Source organism: Lactuca saligna, chromosome 8 (assembly GCF_052625555.1).
Source record: "Lactuca saligna cultivar CGN05327 chromosome 8, ASM5262555v1, whole genome shotgun sequence".
Classification (NCBI taxonomy): domain Eukaryota; kingdom Viridiplantae; phylum Streptophyta; class Magnoliopsida; order Asterales; family Asteraceae; genus Lactuca; species Lactuca saligna.
Window position 1 is genome coordinate 226,554,171 of NC_136424.1, and position 21,687 is coordinate 226,575,857.

A 21,687-nucleotide genomic window follows, 5' to 3' on the forward strand; every position below is an offset into this window, starting at 1 on the left:
TTACAATATATCAGAGTAATACAAGCAAATATAATAAATACAGCATGATACTAAGCTATCTTCATCAACAGCTCCGGGGATGTACCTGTCTAATGCTGACCTGAGAATACAAGTTATTTGAAAAGCGAGTATCAGCATTTTTACAAATGCTGGTGAGTTCATAAGTACTTAGTGTCATTTTAATCAAATAACTTTAATAAAAGTGTTAGTTTTAGGGTATCCATTACATTAGTGTCTTTTCCATAAAATCCTATATTTTCTTTAATAAAGGTAGTCTTCTACCAAGACTGGACGGAGTCATGTGGTAAAAAGTAGTTTTCCCTTAATCGCTATCATTATCAAAATACAAAATTTGATTATTAAAGAAAGCAAGAGAAATCAGGGAAATAACATATGCCTCAGCAGTGAGGATTGCTGACTAAGGCAAAAGGAATCATAGACTCTAGGAGAGTATCGAACAAACGACACGTCTGGCTCAGTCTAACAAAAGGAGATACAGACCCCAGACGGTACCAAATGAAAGATACAGCTAGTAAGGTCTAAAACAAAGAATACAGACCACAGACAGTATCAAATGAAAGACACTGCTAACAAGGTCTAAAACAGAGAATACAGACTGCGGACAGTATCAAATGATGGATACAACTTGCAAGGTCTAGAAATAGTGTGACTCTGAGAATGGGTTTCCGACATAAAATGTAAGTTGCTGGTGAAATACCGTTACCTTAAGGCCATGAATTATAAGGCAACCTGGGATACTCGTAACCATACTAACCGACACTAGAGTACCTGACGCCCTACAAGCATCTATAAAATATGACATTTGTCACCCCTTGGCTTGGTGGGTCGTGGACTGTAGCTAGCAGTCAGGGTGTGGGGGTGTCAATCCTGTATAGATCTATACACACAATGTCCGCTCTCCCTACAGGGGACTCTGGTTACCAACTAGACGACGGAGAAGGCCGCATCCGAAAGATGCATCCCAAATAGTGGGTAGTGTGTTTCCAATATAAGTATTGAACTGGAGGTAGAGACTCAAAACTAAACTGACTAATGTAAACCCATATGACCATGCTTGTATACATAATATATAATTAATGGTTCAACGACCTTCGGACTGACATTTGATCCCACTAGACCACATCTCAACGAAGAAAAGAAAATAGGACGAACAAACCTTCCTAAGTCCTTCAACCATTATTTACATGCATCTATACAAGCATAGGCATACATCTAACTAACCGAAGTAGGAGTGTTTAACGAGTGAGTAAGAGCGTCTAACGAGTGAAGGAACGTCTAACAAGTATGAGCGTGTAACGAGTGGGTAGGAGCGTCTAACAAGTGAAGGAGTGTCTAACAAGTATAAGTGTATAACGAGTTAGTAGGAGCGTCTAACAAGTGAAGGGGCGTCTAAAAAGTGAAGGAGCGTCTAGCAAGTATAAGTGTTTAACCATGCAGAAGTATAACGAAACAGTAGTATCTAACAAATAAGAGTAATAAAACATGGAAGAAACCTTAATGAAAACTTTAGAAAACCTTTATACTTTAAGAAATCACAACTTGGTATTCTTTGTAAAATAAGTTTGAAAACACTTAGAAATTCTTAGGAAACCTTTCATAAACCCGTTTAAAATGAAACTTTGATAAATCAGTATAAGTAAGAGTTTTGAACAAGTGAAAACATTTTAGAACACCATTTATAGTATCCTACTTGGTAAAACAGTTTACAATGTGGTAAATTCTTGTGCGTGCGGGTTATCAATCACATGTGATTGATATGATAACTGGCATGTTTAACTTGCATTCCCCCCTATAAAACATGTAATTACATTTAAAAGGTTCATTTAGGGGTATGAACTCACCTAGTATAAGTGAATTCTGATGAAGGTGTTGGTTGGGTGCTCGGTGTCAAGTAAACACTTGGACACACTTAGTGACCTATTTAACATATGATAACATATGTTCACATACAATTAGTACATTTAATACTAATTAAATAAGTATACGCGCTCTAAGGAGCGGAAAACACTTTGGTTAAGTGTTTGGGGTGTCCCGGGTAACATTTAAGGGTGTGAATGGCTTAGGAAGGGAGTTTAATCTCCAAGAGTAAACTCTCCATATGGTGTTTACGGCCTTGGGACAACTCCCCATGAGTTTACGGCCATAAACTCATGGTGAGAGTGTTCTAGGATGTTTAAAGGCTTAATATCGATCGTGGAATTTTGCTAGGTCCAAATCTAAATTGTAAGAGTGGTTTTAAGGCTTCACATGGATCATTGAGGAGTTTACGGCCCTAAGAAAGGGAGCTTACGGCCGTAAGCTCCTATACACTCATTCTTTTGGTGTTTTGAAGTCTTAAATGATAGAGGGTAAATTCTTAAGCATTTTTCCAAGTCAAATGGGGAGTTTAGGGCACCATTTAACCCCTTTATAGGAGTTTACGGCCTAGATACCCTTCCATGAGGGGTTTATGGCCATGAACTCCTTATGGAGTTGTTTTAATTGAGTTTAAGGTCCCTAGCTTGTTGGTGATTGACTCTAGAATTTAATTCAAGGCCATTGGTGTGTTTAAGGGCATTTTTAACACACAAATATGAGTTTACTCCCCATGAACAGGAGTTTACGGCCCAAGCATGTTCTTGGGCAGTAAACTCATGTTTACTCCCCAAAATGCTACTTCAAGGTGTTCTAAGTCTGATTCCATAAGCCTACAAGCCATATCTAAGCCTTAGGGACAATTTGGAGGGGTTTTGGGGCATAAAAAACCCCCCATTAAATGGTGTTCACGGTCCAAGGGTGATCTTCGGCCGTAAGCACATCATTTTGTCCCTATTTTATGTTTCAAACTCGAATTTGCAGGCTAGATAAGCTATATAACAAGTTAGGATAGGTGGCTTACTCGTTTGGTGCTCGAAACGGACGATTTTGGCTCGAAACTAAGTTGTAGAGAGAGAGAGTATATAGAGAGAGTTAAAAAGGGTGAAATGAAGTTTACTCTCCCTTATATAGGGGTTGGAGTTGGGGCTCAGTGGAAATCTACCCGATACTGCTGTTAAACGGGCCTTTTTGGTCGCACCCGATTAAACGGTCAAATTTTGACTTAGTTGTAACTAGACATTTTTAAGGGCATTTTGTGGGTGTTTCTAATTTGTTTCAACCCTTACCAAGTCATAATAAAAGGTCCCATATAATTAACCTCTTCCAAAAGGTTAACGGCCAGTTAAATAAAACAAAACTTTTTAACGGAAAAAGGTCAAAACTGACGGAATAGATTTCAGGTTGTCACAGTTCATCCTTCATCTTCTCAGAATTGTAGCTTCCCTGCCAGTTTCGGTTCTTGTTGGTGGGAAATTTTCTCCTTGCAAATTTCTTTGGATTTGTGATCATCAAGGCATATTCCTCACTTGTAAGCTCGCACTCTGATATGTCTGACTCTTCTTCTTCTTTTTCAGGAGTACTTTTTCCTTTAGAAACAAGAGCCAACGATCCCATACCAGAGACCACTTTCGCTTCCTTAGTTAAAACACTTTCATAGGATTTCTGTATCCCTACTAGTTTTGCCAGCGAGTACGATTTGAACTGTTCATGCGCCTTTACAGTGGAAACCACAACCATCCATTCTGGTCTCAGCCCATTCATGAACGTTACTTTCTGCTCGATCAACTTCCTCTCTATCCCATGCTTGATCATCTTACTTAAGAGATGATTGAACCGATCAAAGGTCTGTACAAACTTCTCTTCAGGTTTCTGTTCGAAAAATCCAAATTCTGATAGTAACAGAGTTTGAGTGGAGTGTTCCAGATCTTCATTAGTTGAGTAAAGTTCGTTCAGCCTATCCCAGATCTCTTTAGTAGTTGTCCATGAACCTACAAGCCGAAAGGTGTCAGATTGCAGGGCGAATCTTATCATCCGTATGGCTTTTACGTTACACAAGATCTTGTCCTTCTCATCCTGTGGCATCTTTTGAACATCTATCACCAACTTGTTGTAATCTTTTTGTGTTTTAACAGTTGTGTTTGTCTCCGAATGTACAAACGGTCCAAGAGTGATAGCTTCCCAGATGAGATAGCCATTGTCTTCCGATCCAACCACGTAATCTTCAAAGTGATGAGCCCATACTTCGTAGTCTTGAGTATAGAGTATGGGTACTCTGGTTGTTGATCCGATGCTGTTTGAGATGTTAATTGGGTTTGTATGTGAATCTTCTTGAGACGTGGTGAGCTGCTTAGAATCAAACCTGTAAACTTGAGATTAGGGTTTTATCAAAAATAGAGTTATCGTCGATGTGAAGATGACGTCTTCTATTTATACAATAAAAGCGGAAACCCTAAAGACTTATGTATACAGAAAAGTGTATTGATCACACAGTCTCCTGCTCTGATACCAATTGTTAGAACAAAGTTCTTTTAGGATCGTATGATTCTAAGCAAGATACAAAATAAGAACATAAGAAGAACACAAGTGTTGCGCTGAATATGTCGAATGATTAATGCAATAACACCTCAGAAGAGCTCGATAAAGAACTTCAATCTGTAGAGGCGTTTAGGGTTACAAAAATCAACGTAATGAAAAACTTGTTAATATACGCATACATGCATATATATATATATATATATATATATATATATATATATATATATATATATATACACACACACACACACACTATAACCCTAACAGTCAATCTAGATAACTATGTAACTAATCTAGATAGACACGGATGGACAGGCCCAATCCGGATTACAAAACACTTAGCCCAAGATGCAACACAAATATACTCAACACGGGTATTGAGTAGGCTGCTACGCTTTAGCACTCAATAGGTCTGTTCCACGTTTTGAGCATGTTGCTAGAGTAGGCTGAGGACTCCAGTGTATCTTGGTTGATCGGAAGTTATTATTAGTGGTCGGGCGGAGTTCAAAGGATCTTGGTGATCTCATCAGTTCGGAGTGTCTCCGAGGTTTCATCTTCTTGGATCGGGTAATACTCCAGTTGGGGACAGAGAGTGGATTCGAATGGGTGTTTTAATTAAAATGTTGGATCCAACAGTTTTTTAGCCGAGAATGTGGTAATAGACAAGGGGGTAGGGAGTCGGCCATGGTTTTCAGAGAAAATGATTGATTGTTGTGAGGCCTAGGGTTAGGCCGGAATTTGAGAATATGGAATGGAGCTGGAGTTCAGAACCCCAAGAGGGAAAGAACAGTATGCATGGGAGATATTCCTAGAAAGAATGGTTCAGGGTGATGTATGAAAATTTTGAGTGGTCCAGATAGACTGAAGGCCGGTGGGCGTACCAATCAGGCTGAAGGCTTGAAGAATGGTCCAAACAGGCTGAAGGCCCAAAAGGGCAGTCTAGACATGCTGAAGGTTCTGAGGGTGGTCTAGATAGGCTGAAGGCCTGGTAAGGTGATCCATTCATGCTGAAGACCCTATGTGTGTGTGTTAGTCGATCGGTATGTGCAGAATCAGTGAGTATATTGCCATGCGATAGCAATCGATAAGGTCTGGCCCCAAGTATTGATTAGGATGATGAAGTTAGCTAAAGGCCGTGTGTGGGCCTTTTTAGTTGCGATCAGATTTAGAGCATATGGGAGTTAGAAAATAGCAGTTTCTCTACATGGGTAGCGTAGAGTGAAGTTTTAGTGATATGGCACTTGGTGTGATAAGGGTTGTCGAGTAGACTTCCTTGATGAATGGAGGAGAAAAGTATGTAGCTCCAGGAAGGAGTGTTGGACATCTGAAAGGATAGCAGTAGTGTCAATGGATGAGCAAAAGTATTTCAATTATTGATACTGAGCACTGAGATTGTACCAGTTATGTGGAAGCACATCCAGGTGGGATGTCCGTTGAGGTTGTGGAATGGTTAGCGCTAATGTTCAATCAGAAGAGCTCGTAAGTGATGCAAGGGTAAATCCTTGGGTTCCAATTTAGGGTTGTGGTCATGAGTTATGTATGTGGTGGTGTTCCATCCTAGGGATGGTTGGACCCATCGTTGGCGTGCCTGGTTTTCCGGCCTGAGGTTGTTTGGTCCAGGTACGATGTGTATATGCGTTATAGATGGGTATTCATGAGAGTTGCTTGGAAGCTGTGGAATGTCTATCATATCAGCACGATAAGGTATTTAATCCAGAGAGGAAACAGGATGAGTTTTCATCGATGCAAGTTAATAGAGGTGGCGCCAGATGGGCGAGAGATAACGGGATAATACTGGGTCAAGACACGGTGGTTTAGAATGGTATCCAGTTTTCGCCTATGGAGAATGAAGGCGTAAGACGGAAGTAAGGTAGTGTCTTCTGGTGGCACTTAGGGATGAGTGTTGTTATCAGAAAAAGGAAGTCGGTGGCCGGCTGGAAGTAGTTATCAGGACCCTACAAGGAAAGAGATGCATTTTAGGGATTCGATAGCAGTGTTTGAAGGAATCTGGTTCGGTTTGAGATCAGTGGATGCTTTGTGGAAATATCATCCGGAAGTTTGTGTTGCCGCAGGCTTCGAGGACAAAGCCTAATTTAAGTGGGGGAGAGTTGTAACATCCCGAATTTCACGAGTACGACTTAAGAGTTTAGAGTTTAATTTCGAATAAGGCACTCAACGAGTAGGTATGCTTACTTGCAGAGTCGGAGCGGGTTTGGGTCGCGAATTAAGTGACCAACTCGCCGAGTCGGAAGCTGGACTCGACGAGTTGGTGCTGGGATGAGAAAACCCCCAATCTTACGGTTTTCACCCTATTTAAAGGACTTAATGTCCTCCCCTCAGCTCCCTTAGCCCCCTTTGAGATCCAGTAAACCATAGCTCATGTGTATAAGGCCATTGGAGGGAGATTGAAGCTTTGAGAGGTGTTCTAGTGGAAGACACTTGAAGATCAAAGGGGTTTGCATCAAGAAAGTAGTGTAGATCCAGAATCTACTACAGTGTTGGGCACATCTTGGAGGTAATGAGTTGTTACCTTTCCTTTGTTGCTCCTAGATTTATCCTTGAATGAGATTTGGGGCCATTTTGGTATGATTGGGATCCACTTGGGGTTTGGAGTCCAGATCTGAGGTTGCTACTTCAGATCTAGACTTGTATTGGTCCAGAAAGTCATAAAGCATCAGTTATTGAATTGTGGGTGAAGCCCTTTTGTCCAAAACCCAAGCCCTAGTGTGTTTTGGGTCTATATCTCCTTGGTTTCACGTAAAGTTTGCAACTTTATGTGAGGGTTAGACTGTAGAAGAGTGGATCTATGGATTGTAGCCCGTGCATGGCTCGAAAAGCCATTGTATGGGTTAAGAACAGGAGAGACTCGGCGAGTCACATGGATGTACTCGACGAGTTGTATGAACATAAGCATGGACAAGACGAGTTGGAAGAACAACTCGGCGAGTTAGTTGAAGATTGCCTTGGACTCAGCGAGTCTGGTCGCAGAACCCAACCCCTTTGGTTAAAGCTTCGGATTAGTGAGTCGGTTGGCGACTCAATGAGTCGGTCAGGATGGAATTCCGAGATCGTTGGACTCGACGAGTCTTGGGGCGACTCGGCGAGTTTAGTCGTGTTATGGGAGTTTCTGAGTATAGGGACTCGACGAGTCGACGGGTTGACTTGACGAGTAGAATCAACCAGGAAGGTTGACTTTGACTGAGGACCTTGACTTTGAGCAAGAGTTGACCAGTTTGACTTCCAAGGTTATTTTGTTAATTTTGGTATTTATGGAATTGGTTCTTTGGTAGTGTTCTGTGGTGAAGTTCATGTCGGTGGTCGGAGCAACTCAGTCTTATCTCTTCAGTCGGCAATCGCAGGTGACTTATCCTCACTATATCAATAGGGTCCAAGGCACCAAGGCCGGCCCTTTTAGTTGTTATCATGGTTATAGTATGTTACATGTGGTTATGATATGGTAGATCGGTATCCGGATAGACACTATGTTGTCATGCTCTTATGATCCGTTAGGATTGGTATGTTAGTAACCTGGTTAGGTTGTTGTTTTGGTTATGAGAGATTACTATGATCGATGATCCGTGAGATAGTTATATCTAATATCTGTACGTGTACTGTTTGATATGCTTATTGATCTGTTTAGATCGGTGTCCTAGTAATTAGGACAATATTATGTAAAGTGACCTGGTTTAGGTCGGTATCCTGGTATATAGGATGATGTTATGTTAGTGGCTGGTTAGGTCGGTATCGTGGTTAGGATGTTGCTATGCTTTATGATCTGTTAGATCGATTTGTTTGTCTATGGATTGTTATGTGATTACTTGATATATATGTGTACATGGTTATTTGCTTGATGTTTGGGTTGAGGCGGTCCTGCTTTGTGCTGAAGGCCAACATGCCCTACGAGCGGTCTGGATAGATTGTAGGCCCGTATGGCGGTCCAGTCATACTGAAGGCTCGGGATAGATACTAGTGGATTGAAGGCTCGGTGCGGGCGGACCAATTACACTGTAGACTCGATGTACATGGCTAGACTCGGAGGGTGGACTGAAGGTCCGATGCGGGCAGACCACTCACATAATAGACCTGATGTGCATGGTTGTTCTATTTGCGATATGTTATGAGTATGTTTGTGGGTGGTTGGTATTTTGGGGGTAACTCACTAAGCTTTCAGGCTTACAGTTCGGTGTTTTGTTTAAGGTACTTCAAGAGATCGTAGCAAGGCGAAGGCGTGATCATACCGCTCATCATGTTTTATGATTTATATGATATGGTTCTGGGGAATACTTTGATGTTTAAACTATTTTGAAAACAAATGTATGAACTTAATGTTTTTTTGAATGAATTAAAATGTTTTAATTTGGCTCAAATTTTATGGTCGTTACAATTATCAAACGAGTTAGGGTCTCCCAAATGATGATATTTCTTCTTCTACGTCGGAAACCCTCTTTCGTTGTCGTCCTTCTTCTTCGTCGAAAACCCTCTGTCGCCGACGTCTGTGGCTGGAGTTCATCTCTCTACTTATCCGATGTTAGTGGTGATGGTGGTTACAGATCTGCATATGGTGGTGGATTGGAAAGGGTTTCTCACTCGCTCCAACATACCCTTTCACTCTCCATCTCTATCTTCATCTACAATAGCCACTGTAGGTTACAAGACATTTCCGGAATTCAAACTTGAGAAGGAGAGATGTGGAGGCGACGAGCTACGGTGGAGACTATAACAAGTGGTGGTGGTGTTGATGTTTACCAGAGGGAAAAAAAATATGAGGGTGGGTGGTGAATGGATGATAACACGATTATTTTTTTTCTTTTCTTTTTTGTTTACTTTAAATCGGAAATATAGCAAAATAAAAAAATAGAAAATGAAATTAATGAGGGGTAAATCGGTTATTTTAAAAAAAATTCAAAGCAAATTGGACCAAACTCGCAACAAAATGAAACGTTTGGACCTCTAGTGCTAATTCAAACCTTTTTGGACAAAAGTAACAATTTTCAGCTAACCACAGATATATATATATATATATATATATATATATATATATATATATATATATATATATATATATATATATATATATATATATATATATGATAAAACAATTAAGAAAATATAAAATTAAATAATAACTAAAACATGTAAAAATATAACAATTCCATATGTATTTTTGACAAATAAAATTTATCTAATTTCTTAATATGTTTTTAGTGCCTTATCACTTTTTCTGTTTAAGAAAATAAGATTTTGTAAATTACAAAACATTCAAATAACATAAAGTAGCCTTTTGTGCGCAGTTTATTATGTGTGCAGCATCAAATTCCATGCTTCAAAGCTCATTTTCCATTCATCCATTGTATCCTTCTAGCACGAGGGAAAGAGAAAGACAAAAAAGCGGGAAAGAGACAGCTTAAAGATTGGCTTGGCATGGACGAGATCAGAGAGGAGCAACCAACGACGGATATGAATGATAGAAAGCACACCAAGGACTGAGGTTGCTGGATGTGGTTGTAGTTTCTGCTTGGCGAGTGGTATAGGGGAGAGACAAAGGGAGCAGCTGGAGTGGAGAGGGAGCACTTTAACTGCGGCGCCAATGTTTTCTAACGAGGAACTATTTTCAAATATTGTGGCAAAGTGGTTATTCTTAGGTAGTGTTTGTTTTTTGTCTGCAGATCTGCGTGACCTTTTCTGTCTGCACCGCGCAAACCACGTGCAGACATTAGCTTTCGCAGACTGTTTGTTTTTTTGAAGACTGCAGACCTAAAAATGTATGTGCGCCCTGTTCGTGGCGCAGATGTGGACCAGAGTCTTCTAACATATTCAGACATCTTCTAGCCTAAAAAAACATATATATATATATATATATATATATATATATATATATATATATATATATATATATATATATATATATATCTTTATTTTTTTAAAGTTTTTTTTAATTTATAATTTTTCTAACTGTATTAATGATAAACAATTTGAAAAAAATTACAAAACTTAAAAAAAAAAAAAAAACGTTCCACGTTACAAACATTATATTTTTAACAAATTTATAAATAAAAATTTATTACAATAATAGTCGTTGAATTTGTTTATATAAATATGAAAAAAAAAATCATAATATATTCTTATATTTTTGCAAAATTTTATAAAACATTATTTAATACAGTATCGTCAATTTCTCGAGAAACTATTTATGATATGTTTTTAATAGACTTAATTGAAAAAATTGAAATTTATTTCTATCCATTTATGTATCAAATTCTTTGATCACTAATTATAATGTTTAGTTATAACTTTGCAACCAATGTTGTTGGTTTTTTATAAAATATATACGTTAGCTCATATCATTTATATTTTTATTTTTTATATAATAATATATAAAAGTTGTTGTAGATTCGTTAATTATTTATAACAATGTCATAAAAATATTAAAAAATCACTTTGAAGTTTAAAAAAATTAGTTTATTTAGATTTCAGTTTATTTTAGTAGCCCGCAGATGTTAAAAAAGAAACAGTCTTCCTTTTTCAGATTGCAGATGTTTGGTCTACGGTCTACCTCTTCTACTGCAGAAGTCTACTGATGTGGTCTGCAGACTGCAGACATTTTGTCTCAGAAAAAACAAACAACACCTTAGTTTACAGTTGAATATTTTCTCATAGGTTTGAGTTAATAACCTGGGCATTCAAATAGCTTTATGGTTATTTTATAGATTTTTAATTTCATAATTAATTAGTATCATAATTTAATTAGGATCATAAAAAGTTTATGTTTTTTGTTAGTTTCTTGTATATTGCGAAGGGAGTGATTGTAAGTTTGTCACGGTCCACATAGACGTCAAGTAGGACTTGCCACACTATTTCAATTTTTGTTATTTATATGGCTTGAGTTGATACATTTGTCATGTTATTTTTTAGAATTTTAATTAATTTAAAAAATAAACCTTTTAAACTTATTATTTTTTAAAAACTAAAGTTTCATTAAACTATAAAAGAAAATTACAGCACACCACTAAAAATTAAAAACATCACAACACTACTAAAAATTAAAAACATCACAACACTACTACAAATATAAAAACATCACACTTTAACTTAAACTAAAACACAAGACCGCTTGAAATTTAAATACGCAACCAACAAAAAATTAGAAGACAATGACTTTAAATTTGAAGCCATTTCGGACACTGCCATACAATTTGCCAAAACTCAGCAAGCCAGTAAGGTTTGTCAGCTTCAACACAGTATGCCTCAAAAACAATCTCTAGCAAAATATTTTAATTTTCATCATTTTCGGCTTCATGCATCACCTTACCAAACACATTGTTAAAATAAATTACAAGTGTGTTTGTATGTCTCCATTTCGAGAAGAGTTGATATGTGCTTCGAGGCAGGGGTGGACGCAGGAATTAGTAGTAGGGGTTGCATAATTTTTTTTCCCATCACACATAATATAAAACATTAAAAAAAATCCGGTCAAACATAATATAAAACATCTAATACAATTTTTTGTTTTCTGGTTAAACATAATATAACAACGATATATTAGAATTTAAATTTGTCCTCTTCGTACAGACATCTTTTGAAACCGCTCAATTACTTTTTCATTCTCAACTTTCTCAAGTGCCTCGGTCTCGACATTACAAAGCAATGCGTCGTTCAAAAATTCATCATCAATTTTGTTACGCAAGTCGGTCTTCAAGAGCTTCATCTTTGAAAAACATCTTTCTACACTTGCAGCCGCTACGGGTAATATCAAAGCCAACTTTAATACCTTATAAACCAAAGGATAAGACCTATGCTTCCTCGTACTATCCATCAAACGAGAAAGGTCGGAAATTCCTTTCAAACTAGTAAAGCACTCATCTTTGATGCAAGAGTGATAAAATATCTCAAGTTGTCCTTCAAGGTCTATCATATCTGAATCATCAAAGTCATACTTGTATAACTTACCCAACTTCAATAACTTTGATTTGTCAAATTGTGCAAATGAATCACAAGGGCTCAAAGCACCCATGTATTCTAGTAATTAGGTGCTTGTTTCATTAAATCGATCCCGATATTCTGTAAGTTGCATATCTACCACCGTATTGAAGATTTCAACCTCAAAATGAAACCTATTAGTCTTTGTATTCCTACGGTTTCTGGCACCAATATACAACTATTCCATATCCAAAGTATCAATTTTGTGTGTTTGACAAAAAGAGGATACTTTTGGCAAAATGCTAGCGAACCATATGTTTCTAAAAGATTGCAATGCCTCCATTGTCCCTCTAACCATCGAAGTCGCTTCTAAAATGTCTAGATCTTTTCTTTGAAGTTGCTTTGACAATGTACCCGTGAGGTGTAAAATGTCATACATCATATGTAAGTTAAAAACGAACTCATATGATATAAAATAAGCTAAGATTCCAGATGCCTGTTGACGGTTTGCAATGACCCTCCGTCCTCTTTCACAAAATCTAAAACTACAAGAACATCCGCAAACAACTTCATCAAACTTGTGAGTATGTTGAAATGTGAACCCCATCTTGTTTCTCACGCTTGAACAAGTGTAGTCTCTTGATTTAACCCTCTTCCGGTTACAAGTTCACCATTACACAAGCCTTTTTGCACCCTTTCTCTTGCTTGCTCTCGTAGTAAGTCTTTTCTTTTACACGATGCACAAACTACATTAACCACTAACGAAATTTGCTCAAAAAAGTCACTAACACCATCATGCTTCTTTGCTACAGCCACAACTACTAATTGAAGTTGGTATGCAAATCAATGTACATAAAAAGCAGTGTCATTCTCTAGTAATATCAAAGCTTTCAAACCATTGAATTCCCCTCGTATATTGCTAGCCCCATCATAACCTTGTCCTCTTATCTATTAAAATTTAAAACAATTAATATATATATATATATATATATATATATATATATATTAATTAAATTGAAATAACAAAAAAGTAAAAAAAAAATTACCTGACTAAAACTCAACTTATTACTTGTAAGTACTTCATTTATGGCGTTTTTGAGTGTCAAAGAAGATGTATCCTTCACATGCACTAGACCTATGAATCTTTCTTTCACAAAGCCAAGACTATCGACATAACGCAAAACAGTAGCCGTTTGTTCCTTTTTTGAAACATCACTAGATTCATCAACTAGTAAAGCAAAAACATCTTGACCAATCTCTTCACGAATACTCAAAAGTACTTCTTGTGCAAAACATTGCACAAGTTCTTTTTGAATTTTAGGGGAAATTAGTTGATTGTTTTTAGGAGCATTTTCTAAAGTATTGTTGAAAATATCTTCACTAGTCTCTCGAATGGCTTTTAATACTTCAATGTATAGCCCTCTATTTTCTGAGTTAACCGACTCGTCATGACCACGAAACGGTAAACCGTTTTTTAATAAAAGTCTACATTGATAGCTTGTTTTTCCCTCATTAAAAACTCACACTTTTCTTTTGCTTTTGTCACACCCCAAAACCGGAACACCGGAAACGTTCTGGGGTGGATGACGTCATGTCAAGTATCACAACATATGCAATATAGTAATCAAAGTACAACAACCATTGCATTAATAGTAATAGTTTTACATGGTTTACATTACATTACATCATCAAAGTAATACAAGTGATAATATAGATGCAGCTTGGTACTAAATTATCCTCATCCAAAAGCTCCTGGATTGTACCTGTCTAAAGCTGACCTGAGAATACAAGTTATTTGAAAAGCAAGTATCAGCATTTTTACAAATGCTGGTGAGTTCATAAGTATTTAGTGTCATTTCATCCAAATAACTTTATATAAGTAGTAGCTTTAAAGTATACAGTGAATTAGAGTCCTTTCTAGAAAATCCTATATTTGCTAATTAAAAGCAGTCTTCTACCAAGAGTAGATAGAGTTATGTGGTAAAAAGTAGTTTTTCCCTTAACATTATCATTATCAGAATATGGTATTGATTTCAAAGAAAGTAGGAGAATATCAGAGAAAATAACATATGCCTTAGCAGTGAAGACTGCTGACTAAGGCAAAAGAAATCATAGACTCCAGGAGAGTGTCGAATGAACGATGCACCTGACTCAGTCTAACTAGAGGAGACATAGAACCCAGATAGTATCAAATGAAAGATACGTCTAGCAAGGTCTGAAAATAGTGAACACAGACCCCAGACAGTATCAAATGAATGATACGTCTAGCAAGGTCTAAATATAGTGAATACAGTGTATACAGTGAATACAGTGTTAAAAACCCGTTACTTTAAGGCCATGAATTATAAGGTAACCCCGAGATACTCGTAACCATACTGATAGACACTAGAGAACTTGACACCCTTTAAGCGTCGGTATGAATATGACATTTTCACCCCTTGGCTTGGTAGGCTGTGGACTGTAGCTAGCAATCAGGATGCGGGGGTGTCAATCCCGTATAGCTATACACACAATGTCCGCTCTCCCTACAAGAGACTCTGGTTACTATCCTGACAACGGAGAAGGCCGTGTACTGAAGCTGTATCTCGTGTAGTGAGATCTGATGTGAAATACTGGACTAAAGATAGAGACTCACAACTGAACTGACTAATGTAAACCTATATGTCTATGCTCGTATACATAAAATATAACTAATGATCAAACGAACTTTGGATGGACATCCAATCCCACCAGACCACATCTCAACGAAGAAAAGGAAATAGGGCGAACTAGCCTTCCTAAGGCCTTTAAGCATTGTTTATATAACTATACAAGCATAGGCATACATTTAACTAAGTATAAGCATTTAACGAAGTTTAAGTTTTTAGAGAAGTAGAAGTGTTTCACAAAGTTTAAGTGTATCGTGAAGTATAAGTATATCGTGAAGTATAAGCGTATCGTGAAGTATAAGCGTATCGTGAAGTAAAAGCGTATCGTGAAGTAAAAGCATATCGTGAAGTAAAAGCGTATCGTGAAGTAAAAGCGTATCGTGAAGTAAAAGCGTATCACGAAGTAAAAGTGTTAACAAAGTAGTAGCATTAACTACGAGGATGTATAATCGAAGCAGTAGTATCTAATAAAGTAGGAGTATAAAACATGGAAGAAAACTTTGATGAAATCTTTGGAAAACCTTTATACTTTAAGAAAATCAATCATAAACAGGTTTTCATTGAAACCTTGATAAAATAGAGAAAACCTTTGTTTAAAATGCTGTTGTAATAGAGTTTGAAATAAAAGGTATAGCAAAAGAGGAAATTTGAGAAAAGCTTTGAACACATAAAGACATTTTAGAAAACCATTTACAGTATCATTCTTGGTAAAACAGTTGGCAGTGTAATGAATCCTTATGCATACGGGTTACCAATCACATATGACTGATATGATATTTGGCATGTTTAACTTGTATTTGTAACAACCCGAAATCCAGGTACCCTTTTATTTCAGCCCTTCATCTTTAATTTATGTCATTTAGGGTTTTACATGATGAGCGAGTACGTTGGGCGTACAAGGAGTACGCTGCGCGAACTCGCGCACTTCATTTAAACGTGTTCTCCCTCGGGTACGCTGGGCGTACCCAGGGTTACGCTGGGCGTAACCGGCCCATAATCAAAAACCCTAATTGTTGGGTTGCTTATAAAAGGGATGTGTTGGCTCGACTCCCCAGCCACCATCCCTCAGAAAGAAACCCTAAGAGAGTGTTTATTCGTTCCTAGCCCATTTGTGAGTGTTCTAAGCTTGGTGGTGTCATTTCAAGGTAGCAAAGGAGAAGAAGAGTCCATTGGGAAGGCTAAAAGTTGGTGCTCAAGTGTAGATCCGGGCTTTGCAATGGTTGGTGCTTCATTCTAAGGTAAAAAGTTCGGATCTTGACTTGTAGTTCTTGTGGTATGCTTTATGGACCATTTTATAGGGTTTTGGTCCCAAAGGTGGAGACTTTATGAGCAAATGGTCCCCGTTAGCTTAGATCCATCATATTTCTGGTCCATTTGAGTTGTAGATTCATAAAAATGTAATCTTGGACGTGAATGTTTGACCATGCATGAGATCTATATCCTTGAGTTGAAATGGAAAGGAGTTAAGGAGTGTAAGAGCGTTTACAGCCATGCCAAGGCTTAAAAGTTTCGACTTTACGAGTAAGGATGCTTAAATAAAGTCGGATCTAGAAGTTGAAGTTATGGCTTAACCGATTAAGACCAGAAATGAGGAATGTTTAGGTCTGATGGTTACGCCGGGCATAACTCCCAGTATGCGCAGCGTACTGGGTGGAGACCCCGACTCTTGGGTTGGCAATGTACGCCCCGCGTACATCAAGCTATACACCCCGCGTACTGCAAGGTTGTGAAAATCGTCAATCTTGAGTCAAGTCAAGTCATCAAGTCAAGCCGGTCAACTCGATTAAACCTTGTGTATTAGGGTTTGTGTTATGTTCATACTGTATAACTTGCTATATTAATGGGAAAACATCACTTGAGAAAAGTCTTGTGTTAAAAATTTCCTAAACCCTAGTGCTAATCAATGAACTAAACTGATAAAAACCATGTTACATACTCATTGGGAGTGTGTGGGATCCTTAACCATGACTTAACGGGGCTCAAGAAACTTGCTTAGCGGAGCCAAACACTCACAAATGCCACACTTGAAAAATCTCTCAAATATCTCTCTGTATGAGAAATCTCTCCAAGAATGTCAAATCTCTCCAAAATCTCTCCAAGTATGTGAAATCTCTCTCAAATATCTCTCTGTATGAGGAATCTCTCCAAGAATGTCAAATCTCTCCCAAATCTCTCCAAGTATGTAAAATCTCTCCCAAATCTCTCTCCAAAATTTCCCGTAACTTTTTAGAATCATTCGGGTCATTCCGACGCTTAACCGTGTCAAAAACGGCTTAAAACGGGGTAAAAACGAGGAAAATAGACATTAGGAACCGAAACCTCTCGAGAAGAGAGAAGCTTCTAAGGACCCGAAGGTACTGTTCACCACTAACCGAAACCGAACCTTGCTCAAGAGGAACCGAACCGAACCTCGCCCTTGAAGAACCGAAACCGAACCCTGCTCAAGAGGAACCGAACCGAACCTCGCCCTTGAAGAACCGAAACCGAACCCTGCTCAAGAGGAACCGAACCGAACCTCGCCCTGGAAGAACCGAAACCGAACCCTGCTCAAGAGGAACCGAACCGAACCTCGCCCTGGAAGAACCGAACCCGAAGGTACTGTTCACCACTTTTCATTCGGCACCTTTCGGTCGGACGCGTCGCCTCTTATCTCCGGACCGAACCCCCTCTCTCGCCTTCGCCTCTCGCTTCCTCGCCCCTTTCGCTTCCCTCTGTTCGTTTCGTTTCCGGCTACAGCCCCCAGCAAGGACCGAACCTCGGCCTAGGGACCGAGAGGTCTCGCTGGGAATGCCTTTCTTCCCGGTTTTCGCGTAGTTTTGCATTTAAGGCCCGTTTTTAATTATCTTAACGCGGGATTGTCACCCAAAATCATATTTTAACATAATAAACTCTAAATATTCATAATTTAAACATATTTTTATGAAAATCATTATCTAAATAATAAAGATCTAATGGGGAATTTATTTAAGGTGGAGTGTTGACTTTGCCTTAAGTTATGACACAAGCAACCACCCCACACCCACTCTATGACCAGCCATATCTCCCCACCTTACCTAGGTCACATCAATGTCCTTTCCACTCAATCATCACTCCTCCCCATGTTTTTGGAGAGCTGAATATTCACCCTCTCTCCTCATTTCTCTCATTTCCTCTCTTTTCACCAAAAAGAGTAAACTCTTTTCTCTCTCATTTTCCCTCTCTAGAACTCGAGATTTGAGGGCTGATCTTTGGATTTTCCTCCACATTTGGTAAGAATAATCCATTCTCTTTATGATTATCTCAATTATTTCCACTCGAATCATGGATATCTTAAACAAACTCTCTCATAATTGTGTTAGATCTTCGAATCTTCAAATGTTTCTTCAAGTGTTCTTGGGTTGAACACTTCTCTTCTTCAACACTTACCTACTGAAATCACTTAAGTTGAGTTCATACCCCTACATTTTCATGTTTTTCTCAAGTTTTCAGGGGGGGAATACAAGTTAAAACTGTTGGGTTATGAGCATTCTAACACTCCTAAGTGTACATGCAACCCTAAATACCTTGGATCTATGTTTTCTCTATTATACATGCAAATATGAATATCCAAGGTATTATCCTAATCTATCATACAAAACATGAATATAACAAGATAGAATACATACCTCTTTGATGTAGAAAGTCTTCATGAAGCTTGAGTGCCTAGCCCCAATAGTGTGGAAGCCTCAAATGGAATCACAATCATCAAAACACTTAGAACAACTTGAGAGAGTTCTACACTTCATGAAATCGGCTAGCCCTTTTTGTTACACTCTCTAGTGGCCGATTTTTTGTCAAAAATAATATCATTATATAGTGTTACAATTAGGGTAAATCCTTAATTGTCATGGCTTTCCATTTCCTTGGATCCATGGGTTCAAATACACCATGGAGCATCCATGGACCATCCTATGGGTTTTAGCCCAACTTGATTATCCATGGAGCATTAGCCCACTATATAAGTATGGATGATTTACACAATCAACCCATATATTTAATTAGGCTTCTTTTGATCACTTAATTAATCCTAGATTAATTCTTGATCAATACTAATTAAATAATCTTATTATTCTTATTATTAATATACTAGAACTTATAATATATTAATAACCATAAGTGTCTTATTTCTCTCGTTATAGTCTATCCAAGTGCATGATGGTATGCAACCCAAATGGACCATGCCGGGTCGGGTCAAGTCTTACCAATTATAGTTATGGACTTAGACATTAATCCAACAGTCTCCCACTTGGATAAGTCTAAAACTATTATTGCGTATGACATCAGGAACCAACTGGCAATCATAGCTCTCAAAAGCTTCTGTCGAACTCTGACCTTGTAGATGAACTTTGATCTTGTCAATGACTTGTCCATTAGATAAGGGATCATATAATCCTCTGTTCTCATGATATCAGCCGGACAAATACATGGAACAACGTCGTACTTATTGTCCAGCAGTTTGTTTCCCGATTTTCGATTTGTTTGACAAAGAACTTAATCGAACACATCAATTCAGTTCTGACCGGCCGGTACATAGGTCACAACAAAATCATCGAGGGGCCCATATATCGCTTCTATTTCTAGAAGGAACAGATAAACTTCGACTCATATGCTTGTTCTACTAATTGTTGAATTGTACACAAAGGCACGTTTTATAACATCAAGTTACTGATGCGTTTACGTGCAATCAATGCACAACCAACTCATAGGTAACAACTCATATCTCTAGGTTTGAAGATTTATATGATATTACCGTCTCACGATCACTCGAGATAAATTCCATGAAGTGATACAAGTGAGCGTGGGTTTTTTCCAATACTCATAGCTTATGAGCACTCATGAATGTTGTAGCAACCATTGCCATGACTAAACACATTTAGCCATCTACAAACCCGATTCATGACAGTCTTGATTCATACCTACTTCCAACATATGAACGACTGTGGAGTGTTTAAATAACTTAGTCATTCGAAAAAAAATAACCTAGCTATTTTGGAAGTCAAAACATGCAAAGTGAAACACAATAATAATCGAATCTAATATGGTCTCAGAACCCTTTTGAATATAAATAAAACCACTTTTTATTTATCACCATATTGATTACACATTATTCAATGTTTCAAATAATCAACTTAAGACTTGAATAAAAACAACAGTCGTCCCATGCTCCTAGCATGTACACTTTGTTTTCTAAACAATAGTTATGCCATACCCCAAGTATGCACACTATGTTTGTCTATGATCCTTACATTGTGATGTAGATCAATTGAACATGATTCCAATGATGCTCATTTCACAATCCCAAATCTTTATTGTAAATGCAAGAATTCCAAATTTATGTCATTTACTGAAATCTGTTAGATTCTAAACTTATATGCATTGATCCTCTTGTAATGATTATGCACGAAGTCAGAAAGACTTGACATCAACCATTACAGAGCATTCCAAAGGAGATCAGCTCCTTGGGAACATCCTTCTTGCATTAAGTTTTCTAATCTTACATAGATTGAATAACTTCCACCTATGGAGACATTTCCATAGTCCCATTTGACTATCACTTCCGAACAAGAGTTGCCTCCTTACAGATTATGTCAATATGGTCCTTCCAGAATTATCACTATACTTCTAATTGTCCTTGATCAACCAATCTTTGGCGAACCTCAGATTGTCCTCGACAATTGCTTAATCACTTTAGTCATATCCAGTTCTAGACTTTTCCCTTCTAAATGCCTTAAGCATTTGGAAAATTTAGAAAGGATGAATATTATAGCACGTGAAATAGATCCTATATCCGAAGCATATGGGACACGATTCATGATGTCTCACATAAAGACATGATACTAGACCAGTCTTTTGCTACAATATTTTTTATTTGCCATGTTTTCAAAATTTAACTATGAAGAGGGATGCCGTAATCATAATCGAATTTTGAAAACAGAATATATATAGAATTTTCTTAAGTCGAACCATTCAGACATAAAATTCTTATATATATTCTTGACTAAAGATGATTAAAATCTCAATCTAAGCTTTAGAATTGAAATGAAGTATAATTTCCTCTCCCTTAATTATAGCAAAACAACTTTTCAACCCCTGCAACTTCACGAATTGAAACTTTGTTTTCTATAATTAACATTGCTAGCTTGTAATACTAATCATAATAATCATGCTCCCACTAACATGATGATTATCAGCATAACACTTATGCTCCCACTAGCTCTGACATATTTTCAGAAATCTGCTGGACTTCTGAAATTTAGATTCATACATCCTTTCTTAGATAGCTCACATGTGTGTCTAAAAAATTTTCAGAACTATGAAAAGGGATGCCGTAATCATAGTCTCAATTGCTTAGGCATTTGCCATTTCTCACAAGTCCATGTTAGTGTGCCGGTTAACCACACGCGCTCCACTAACGACTTTTGATAATGCAAATAACACAATTGATATCTACATAAAATCTACTTAGTGAAAGCGTTTCCTCACCATCATTTTCATGAATCGGAGAGAAACCTTATGACACTTAGATTTTATAGTGTATGAGTTCCTATCCATGCGAATTTGTCAAAACCATAATCACAAGATAAGGTTAGTGACAAATTCAGCCCTACATGGATTAAACTTATTCAATCTTAGTTTCTTGTCACCTTGGTAACACAAGGCCCACCAATGCTTCCAAGTTGAACTTTGATAA

At 37.7% G+C, this 21,687-nt stretch overlaps 1 protein-coding gene across 1 annotated transcript; it reads right to left on the reverse strand.

Moving 5' to 3' along the window:
• Positions 1–11,959: 11,959 nt before the first annotated feature.
• On the reverse strand, positions 11,960–12,424 carry LOC145010530 (uncharacterized). The gene has a single exon (XM_078969059.1). The coding sequence runs from the start codon at positions 12,422–12,424 to the stop codon at positions 11,960–11,962; it is 465 nt and encodes a 154-aa protein (XP_078825185.1).
• Between the last annotated feature and the right edge of the window lie 9,263 nt (positions 12,425–21,687).